This window comes from Carlito syrichta, unplaced genomic scaffold (assembly GCF_000164805.1).
Source record: "Carlito syrichta isolate Samal-C Ts95f unplaced genomic scaffold, Tarsius_syrichta-2.0.1 Scaffold308837, whole genome shotgun sequence".
In the NCBI taxonomy this organism is placed as follows: domain Eukaryota; kingdom Metazoa; phylum Chordata; class Mammalia; order Primates; family Tarsiidae; genus Carlito; species Carlito syrichta.
The window spans coordinates 618463-629230 of NW_007252933.1; the positions used below are offsets into that span (position 1 = coordinate 618463).

General features: G+C 39.4%; 1 protein-coding gene across 1 annotated transcript in view; it reads right to left on the reverse strand.

Moving 5' to 3' along the window:
* VWA3B (von Willebrand factor A domain containing 3B) overlaps positions 1 to 10768 on the reverse strand; it is a 195941-nt gene that overhangs the window by 142052 nt on the left and 43121 nt on the right. Inside the window, 1 exon segment of the mRNA XM_021716551.1 lies at positions 10060 to 10185. Coding sequence (XP_021572226.1) covers positions 10060 to 10185 — 126 coding nt within the window.

Genomic DNA, 10768 nt, shown 5'->3' on the forward strand with positions numbered 1-10768 from the left:
TCATTTGCTTCTGGTTGCATAAGAAACCAGCTGTGCTCTGCCTCATCTCTTCTTCAGTTCTATTTGAGCAAAAGGAGAAGGCATTCTTAAGAAGGCAAACATGTACAAGTGCCCTGAAAATCAGCTTGTTCTGCTCTCAAACCACAAGTTATCATGTTGGTAAAATAGTCTTCATCTAGTATACTGATTAATCATCTACTGCTAGTACAGAACAAAAAACTCCATGATATGCTTTTCTCTGTGGCTATCAGAATTTAAAGAACTTGTAGTCAAAGATTCAGAAACATGAGATTTCCACTTGATATGCCCATTTTTATCTTTATACCAAGAATGTTCACTTCACTCCAGCAGTATATTGATCACAGCGATCTGAAGGCCAGACCTGCGTAGCCAATTGTCTCCTGTTGGATGTCTCAATGATACTTTAGTCTTAATAGGTCCGAACAAAAGTCATCATGTTGTCTCCAAACGCAGGTCTCCTCCAGCATTCTCTCAGCTTGGTGAATGGTACTGTATCCACCTAGAAGCCTGCTTTCTTTGGGGGGGGAGGAGTCATAGCCTCACTCTGTTGCCCAGGCTGAGTGCAGTGGCAAGATCACAATGACCACAGCTTATGGCAGCTTTGATCTCCTGGACTCAGGAGATCCTTCCACCTCAGCATCTCAAGTAGCTGGGACTACAGGCGCAACCATGCCTAGATAATAATTTTTTTTAAGAAACGAGGTTTTACTATGTTACCCAGGCTAGTCTCAAACTCCTAGGCTCAAACAATCCACTCGTCTCGGCCTCCCAAAATGCTGGGATTACAGACATGAGCCACCGTGCCCACAAAGCTTATTTTTGACACCTCCATCTCTATCACCGCCCCCCCCCGTCCTATCAATTCAACAACTGAACCCTCCCTGATATCTGCCTATTTATCAACTTCTTCACATGCTACCACCCTAGCCCAAGATACCCCATCTCTATACTATCTCTACTCACTTCCCTCATCCTTGTTTGTTCCCTCCTCTCCAACTTACTTCCCACCACAGTGGCTAGTGTTTGTGTTTTTTTTTCTAAATGCAAATCTGATCCTATCATTTCCCTGATTAAATCCCTCTAGTGGCTGACCATTGCTATGAAATTGAGGGCTGACACCTATATTGTGGCCTCTAGAGGCAGCACAATCAAATCCCTGCCCACCTCTCCAGACTTATCACTGAACTCTGAGTTCCAGCCACACCCATCTTTTTCAGCTATTCTAAAGTGCCAAGCTCCTCCTTGCCTCAGGGCTTTTGCATATGCTGTAATTCTGCTCAGCATACATTACCCCTACTTCCTCCCATCCCTTCACCTCATTAGCCTACTTCCTCAGTCCTCAGATATCAACTCCAAAGTCATTCCCTCAAGAAGCTTGTCCTTGACTCTAGAGAATAGTTCAAGAGCTTCCACTTTTCTTTAACCATAATACCCCAGACAGTGATTATACTTTTGCATTCATCTGAACTTTGTACCTTCACTGAGCAAGAAAAGGTCCTTGTAGGTCTTGCTTTATGAGGGCCTGTTTCATGTCTGTTTTATTCATCATTAGGCTCAACATATAGCACAGAGCTACATATCGTAAACACCAAATAAATGAAATAATAAACAAGTGGATTAGCCTTGTTTTAAGCTATCATTACATTCTAACTCTGTGCCAGCACAGTTCTAAATATTTTACATGTATTTTCTCATTTAATTTTCATAATAGTCACGTGGGCTAAGTATTATCATTATCATCCACATTTTGTAAACAAGGAAACTGACACCCAGATAATGACTATCTTACCCACCATTGCATAGCAAGAGTAGGCAGAGCCGGGTTTAGTATCTTTCTAATTCCAACATTCTATGTACGTCACCATCATCACCCAGGACTGCAAAGAAACCTTGCCAATTATTTAATACACTGCCAATGAAAATAAACATCATTCGCCTTTTCATTTGTTCAAAAATCGTGTGCTCAAAACTTCCTTAGAGTTATTGGTGGAACTGCCTACAGAGCTTGACTGAGGTTCTGGCCACTTCCTTGTCTTTTGACATTGAGTTTAATAGGTTGAAATAAACACGTATTCCAAGTCAAATGTTGAGTCTCAGATGGTAATCCTTGGGACTATCTCTGTTCATGATTAAAGCATAACTACACAACATGATTAGGCTAATTATTTTTAGTGGGTCACAAAATGGCTGTGAAGGTTATTCCAAATAAAGTGTTCCAGAAATATTTTGAGTAGCAGCATCACCCAAAGCAGGGTAAAGCTTTCCTAACTTGGAACAAATTATTTAATGTTTTGTGAAAAAAGCCACCTTCTTATTTGAAAGTCGTTCTTCTCTCTCTCTCTCTCTCTCTCCCTCTCTCTCTCTCACACACACACACACACACAATATCAACACCAACATCTCTGAACAGCTCTGCACCTCAGGACTAACCCATGCCTTCCTCTTTCATTTTATCAACAGCTGCATTGAGGTATAATTACATATAATAACCCATGCACATTTAAAATGTACAAATCGATACGTTTTGACGTATATATGGTTAGGTTTATGTTTTTCATCTTGCTATTTGTTTTCTATTGACTCTATCTGTTCTTTATTCTCTCTTTTTTTCTGATAACTTTTGGATTGAGTATTTTAAATTTCATTTTATTTTCTTTGTTGGCTTGTTTTATTTTAGTTTTAGGTTTAAGTTACACACACCTTCAATTTATCATGGTCTAACTTCAAGTAATATGTCACTTCACATATATGTACTAATGATAAACTCCTTTAGCGTTTTTATGTCTGAAATGTTTTTATTTTGCCTTTGTTTTTGAAAGATATTTTTTCCAAATAAAGTCTTAGGTTGAAAGTTTAAGGTTCTTAAAGAAAAGACACTGTTTCACTATCTTTTTATTTGAAAGAGAAATCTGTCATCTTTGTCTTTGTTCCTTTGTATATAACATATCTTTTTTTTTGCTCAAAGAAATCAAAGATGATTTCTTTGAGCAAAAAAATGGAAAAATATTCCATGCTCATGGATTAGAATAATCTTAACATTGTTAAGACGTCCATCCTACCCAAGGCAATCTGTAGATTTTCTGCAATACCCATTAAATTACCAGCATTACTCTTCTCAGACCTGGAAACAACAATACAGAAATTCATAAGAAAATATAAATGACCACGAATAGTCAAAACAATCCTTAGCAAAAGAAACAGAGTGGGAGGTATCACACTTCCAGACTTCAAACTTTATTCTAGAGCTACAATAATCAAAACAGCCTGGTATTGGTACAAGAATAGGCATACAGATCAATGGAACAATATAGATATTCCAGAAGCAAAACCTCAAGTTCTCAACCAACTTATCTTCAACAAAGCCTCCATTAACAATCACTGGGGAGAGGAGAACCTATTCAGTAAATGGTGCTGGGAAAATTGGCTGACCACATGCAGAATATTAAAACAACACCCCTACTTATCACCATACACAAACATCAACTCTAACTGGATCAAAGACCTAAATGTAAAACCTCAAACTATAAGAACCTTAGAAAATACAGGAGACACCCTTATGGAAATTGGAACTGGCAACCAATTCCTGATTAAAACTCCAAATTCCCATGCGATAAGATAGACAAGTGGGACCTCATCAAATTGAAAAGCTTCTGCAAAGCCAAAGAAACCATTAAGAGGGCAGGGAGACAGCCCACAGAATGGTAAAAAATATTTGCCAATTGTATATCTGACAAAGGCCTAACATCTAGGATCCACAAGAAACTCAAATGTGCTGAAAAGAAAAAAACAAAAAGTCCTGTTAAAAAGTGGGCAAAAGATATGAAAAGACACTCCTGAAAAGAAGACATACGAGCAACCAACAGATACAAGAAAAAATGCTCAGCCTCTCTAATCATCAAAGAAATGCAAATTAAAACCACACTGAGATACCAGCTAATTCCAGTCAGGATGACCATCATCAATAACTCAAAAAACAGCAGATGCTGGAAAGGATGCAGGGAAAAGAGAACATTTCTATACTGTTGGTGGAAATGTAAACTAGTACGATCTCTGTAGAAAACAGTGTGGCAATTTCTAAAAGATCTAGAAATCGACCTCCCATATGACCCCACAATCTCTCTTCTGGGAATATACCCAGAGGATCTCAAATCACTCTATGAAAGAGATACCTGCACCTGCATGTTTATTGCAGCATTATTCACAATAGCAAAAATATGGAACCAACTGTGCTGCCCATCGAAAGTGCACTGGATTAAAAAAATGTGGTACGTATACACGATGGAATATTATGCAGCTATAAAGAAGGACAAAATTATGAACTTTGCCACAACTTGGATGGACTTAGAGTCTATAATATTCAGTGATCTATCACAGAAACAAATAACTGAATACCACATATTCTCACTCATAAGCGGACACTGAACAATTATCATAATACTATAAGAAAGGGGTTGGAAGTAGTGGGAAACTGCCGGGAGGGGGGGCACACTTCATCAATAAGGGTAACTGATCTCAAATCAGGTGAAATGAGGACCAAAGTGAGGCCCAAACTTTACCTGTACAATGACCATTTGTATACCTATCCCTGAATTGTACCCCACACCTTTAAAATAAAAATTAAAAACAGAAAAAACAAAACAAAAAAAACCACATCTGTTTTTCTCTGATTGTTTTTAAGATTTCCTCTGTATTACTGTTTTTAAGCAAATTAAGATGTCTCCAGATGTAGCTTTCCTCATTTTCTTGTACTTAGCATTCTTTGACCTTCTTGGATTTCTGGGTTTGTGTTTGTAGTTTTCATGAAAGTTGGAAACTTTTTATTAAATATTTTTCTGTCCCACTCTCCCCTTCTCTTTTTTTTCCTTGGTAATTTTATCCACATGTATATTTGGCCACTTATAGTTGTCCCACAGCTCACTGATGCTCTTTCTTTTAATTTTTTTTCTACATTTGTCTCGTTTTTGGATAGTTTCTATTGCTGTCTTCAAGTTCACTAATCTTTTTTCCTACAATGTCTAATCTGACATTTATCCAATTCAACATGTTTTTCACCTAAGATATTTTCTTCTCTAAAGGTTTTCATCTCCAAAAGTTTAATATGTGTCTTTTTAAATATCTTTCCTGTCTCCACTTAACTTTTTGAACATATGGAATACAGTTATAACTTTGAGTACATTTTCTGCCAATTCTAATGTCTGTGTTAGTTCTCAGTCAGTTTTAATCAATTTATTTTTCTCCCAAAATTTTTTTAAGAGACAAAGCTGAAGTCTTGCTCTGTCACCCAGACTGGGTGTAGTGGCTCAATCACAGCACACTGCAGCCTCAAACTCCTGGGCTCAAGTGATTCTCCTGCCACAGCCTGGGACTACAGGTGCAAGTCACTGTACCAGGCTGATTTTTCTCCTTATTAAGGGTCACATTTTCCTGCTTCTTTTCATGTCTGGTAATCCTTGATTAAATGCCAATCATTGTGAATTTTACCTTATTAGGTATTGGATATTTCTGTATTCTTATAAATCTTCTTGAGCTTTGTTCTGAGATATAGTTATGTTATCAAGAAATAGTTTGTTATTTTCATGTCTTGTCTTATTGATTTCTTTGGAGGGCCCAGAGCAATGCTCAGTTTAAGGTTAATTATCTTCCATTACTGAGGTAAGACTTTACCAAATAGTCTACCCAGTGCCAAATGAATTATAAAGCTTTCATTCTGGTTTTGTAGCATTATTGACAATAGCAAAAATATGGAACCAATCGTGCTGTCCATTGAAAGTGGACTGGATTTTTTAAAATGTAGTACATATATATGATGGAATATTATACAGCCATAAAGAAGGACAAAATTATGAACTCTGCAACAATTTGGACAGACTTAGAGTTTATAATATTCAGAGATCTATCACAGGCACTATTCTTTGCCCTTTGTGAACTCCAAGCCCTTTTCTTCCAATTCTTTCTAATGGCCCTTTCCCAGATTCAGGTTATTTTCTCACATGCATGACTTGATAAGTATTCAAATGAACTTTCAAGGCCGACCTTCTGCAAATGTCTGGACTTCTCTCTCAATGTACCTATCTCTAGCTATAGATTCTAGCTGCCTTGGTCTCTCCAGACTCTCAATTCTGTCTCCCAAACTCAGAATATTTGCTGAGCTCTCTTTGGCTTCCTCCTCTGTGCACCATGGCCTGGAAACTCTCTCAAGACAATAAGCTAGAGAAATATAGGGCTCATCTTTTTTTTCCCATGTATCTTAGGGATCTCTGGCCTTCTTGCCTAGTGTTCAATATTCTAAAAACCAATGTTTCATATATTTTTGAAAGGTTTTTTTTTTCCTCCAGGAAACTCTCATGTCTTGCTCTTGGTAATTATAAAAAGTCAAAATTACCAATGTCCAGAACAGCTAGCCACACCATCTTCTTATTCCACATATCAGGCTGGTGAATCATCCCTGCCAGAAAATGCCCTCCAGGCACTATAGTTATATTTGCCAGCTGACCCCTGAAACAATGCATTCAGTTCAAGGGACACATGGGGATATGCCCAAGAAGGGTAGACTTTATCTGGTTCACCCGATGGCTCTATGTGGAACAGCAGCCCATCTGATCTCCTCTGACATATGCTTTCTCCTCTCCAACTAGCTACCTTCTCTCCTGACCTGTAGGCTTGATCAGCCAACTTGAGGAGATGGCTTCTACCGTCACATGATGCAATCCAAGCAGGGTCCTGGACCGACACAACCTTTGTATCAGTAACCCTGGGTTTTCGATGGGAACAGGAGCAGGTTAGACACTCTACATGCGCCTCCTGGGCCAAACCAAGGTTATAAAAGTTTAGACGGCTATCCAAAGGAGGAAAGGTCCTGGTTACATTTTCCTTTTTAAATAGATATTGTAAATTTAAAACATTCTTTGAACATTTCTGCTTGGAGTTATTTTGGTTTTTAGCTTTTGGTATGTGTGTGTGTAGATTGAAACAAAGGGACAATGATAGATTATTGTCCAGTTTCTGAGAACTACAAGTCATCTGTTTCCTTTAGAAATAGCATCTAAAATCTTTTGTTAACCCTTAAAACTAACATCAACCAGAAATACTCCCTAGGTTATTCTGCTTGGGCTGCCATAATAAAATACCACAGGCTGTTACCAACAGAAATTTATTTTCTCAAAATTTTGGAAGTTGGAAGTTCAAAATGAAGGTGCTGGCAGCATTGGTTTCTGGTGAAGCCTTTCTTCCTGGATTGTAGATGGCTGCTTTCTCCCTGTGTTACCACACTGTCTTTCTTCTATGTGCTTGTGAGAACAAAGAGGGTGTCTCTCTTTCTTCTTATAAAGACACCAATCTTATCAGATTGGGGCTCCATCCTTATGACCTCATTTAACCTTAACTACCTCCTTAAAAGCTCTACTTCCAAATACAGTCACATGGGAAGGGTGGGGCTGCATCTTATGAATTTGGAAGGGAACATAATCCAGTCCATACACTCTCTTCCCCTAAATAAATACCTTAGCAGCAGGATCCCCATTATCTTTGCCTTACTTTAGCCTGGGTCCCCTGCTTCATGTTCATGCTCACAGGATGACAGACCCTCTGGGTTCTCAAATGGTTGTCACTACAAGTGGACAACTCCTCCATACAAGCCTATTAGGCCTCTCCTTAGGAAACCCCAGAGAGCTGGTCCTGGCAACACAACCACAGCTGCTAGTGCCTCCATTCTAAGTCAGAACATTCAGTCTCAGGAAAAAAGACACCATCATCAGGAAGCTATCAAGTCACACAGGGCAAGCTTGCCCATGCCGAAACCTCTCCCTCACTCTGCACAGGCCTCTGTCCCCATTTCAACCACATTCCTGTCCCCAGCCAGTCTGGTCTCCTTGCTTTCTTCCCCACTGTACCTCTGCAGTATAGGCAGTCCCGGGAGACACTATATACTGGCAGTGGCTTCAAAATTAGTCGCACATTAGGCTCACCTGGGGAGCTTTCAAATATTCCAATGTCATCCCATAAAGATTAAATTGAAACATCTGGAGGTGAAAGGTAGATATCAGTATCTATACTGATGGCTAGGGTTTTGAATCCAGGCATTATCACTCACTACCTGTGTGGCCTTGGGCAAGTTACTTAAGCCAAAATGAAGATAACAGTAGTATCAACGCCTGTCTCATAAGATTGCGTAAAGATTAGCTAATTCTTGTGAAAAGCCTAGAACAGTGCCTAACATGTAAAGCATATGCTTTTAGAAATAACTGTTATTTCTAGGTGTGCCCTAAAGGAAACTGGTGGCTTACAGAAGAAAATCCTCTACTAACTCTAGAATCCATGCAAGAGAATCAGTACACTGACTCCCTAAGTATGAAAGAGAAAAGAGTGAGTTGACATCTTTACAATAGTTCTTCAGTGTGGATATCATTATAATCATTTTTCAGAAGAATAAACTAAGTCTGAAAGAGATAAACTCAAGTTAATCTATTGATGGAGTTGGGCTTTATAACCAGGTCTTTTTCACTCTAAAACTCATGTTACAAAAAAAATGTCTTGGTTGAAGAGAGAAAAAAAAGGTGGGAGAAACACTACTTGTAGTCAACATCATTCACTAAGAAAAATGTAATGAGCTTCTTTCTATGGTGAAGTTGGGGGTCAGGAGCACTTCAAACATTAGGGAAGCACTTTTATTTTGTCAGGATAAAATAGGTGCAATTAAATAGTAGAAAGCAATGTTAAGATGAATACATCATCGCTGCTTTTTTTTTACGTTCAACTAGGCAAGAAAGCCTCTATTCTGCATTTTGGATTGAAAACCAGGCTCTACCTTGGCCTGTAATCTCTATGTACCCCAGTTTCCTCATCTGCCAATTGAAGATACTAACAGCAACTCCCTTACAGAGTTATAAGGATTAAATGAGCTAAATATAAGCCCAGCCTTTAGGGCTGAACCTGACAGTAAGTGCTCACTAAATGGTCATCATCACTGTTGTTATTACTATTTAGAGAAAGCAAATTAGTCTTCTGAACTCCAAAACTTTAAGTGGCTATTCTAAATTAGATGAAAGAACACTAAGCTAAAGACCAGAAGTCAACTGGATTTTAATGGTTTATTTTTTATCTTAATAACTCAGACCGACATTCACCTTATCCCTTCCAGATGAATATTCCCTACTCCTTCCCCAGCCTGTGCTCCCTTCTGCAGCAAGGTCCCAGGTCATACTCAAAGAAAAATGATTTCGCCTTTCCTGTAGGAATCTGACAGTGAGTCGGATGGTTGCTTGCCACAGACAGTTTGGACGTGATTTAGTCTGTAGGCAAGGGTCAAGGTGAGCTGATCTGATCACTGGTTCTCCTTCTGCTGTTCTTCACTGTAGAGTCCATGCACCTTGGCAAAGAGTCTCCTCTGAATCCTCTTCTCAATTAGGTCACAATTTTTGTTCATCTTTGTAATGCCTTATTTTAGCAAAAAATCCTGATAAGTCAGTTTAGCCAGAATCCCCCACCCTCAGTGTCTGATCACTTTAATATCTGATCAGGTTCCTCATTCCCACAATCACCTAGGTGACGTCTAATCACACTGGCCTGTCTTCAGCAAAAATCCTGTCAAGTTGATTTAGCCAGAATCCTCCTATACCCTTGATGCCCCTGTCAGGAATTTTTCATCCACTTACCCCCACCCTGCTCCTTGGTTATGTATCCCCACTTATCCGTGTTGTATTCAGAATCAAGCCCAGTTTTATACTGAGGTCCATTTTCTCCTATTGCAATGGTTTTTGAAGAATCTGTTTTTACAGTTTTAACTAGTGTCCAGCTCTGTTCTTCTTTAACAAGTCACACACACACACACACACACACACACACACACACACACACACACACACACACACACACACACACACACCCTGCTCCAGGGCAGCACTGGAAGCTCTCTTCAGCACCTCCTCACAGCTGGGCTATGGAGCTCTCCTTGATTAGAAACATGCAAACTGCCCCAGTCCTCAACTAGTCACATTTATGACTCTGACACTAGTGACCATAAAGACCATAAATAGCACCAACCAGAGTCTACTGTGGCCACAGTGGACTTGGGAGGCTCGGCCACCAGCCTCTGGATCTGGGCCAGCGTGCTGCAGGCTTCCTCCATTTCCCTCCAAATGAGAAACACGTCTTCTCTGACTCCAGCTCCTGGAAAGGGAGACACAGTGTGAGCGGCAGCTGAGACAGGTCTAAGAACTCTCCAGCAGTCCCCAGCAGGCCTGGCATATTCCAGCCAAATTTCTAGAACATTTCTGACCATCAAATTCCACTTTCCCCACTAATCTCTTTCTGAGAATCAGAACTTAAATCCCCAAGCAAGTGTTATCACTCCAGTAAATCATAAATGCAGACTTTAGGAGGCTATAAATGCTTGTAAACTAAATATTTCTAGCAGCCAGGATATTTTCAGATGAATTATTGATAATACCAAACAAGATAGGAATAAAAACATTCAAAAGTGCCTCATAAAGCCAGGGTCACTGCTGCAAAGAAGGGAAATTCAAAGGCATATGAAAGCAACAGGGCTTAATCTTTTCCTGACGTAGCTGAGATTTTCTGCTTCTTTGAAATCACCTTCTCAAGTCTTTATTTTCTCCTAATGAAATAATGATTGTTTGGCCTCCTTTCCTGGACCTCTTTTGTCTCGGGTTAAGGGTTAGGTTAGGCTGAATGATTTTCTTTTTTCTTTTTTTTTTTTTTGAGTTGGAGTCTCACTCTGTCACCCAGACTG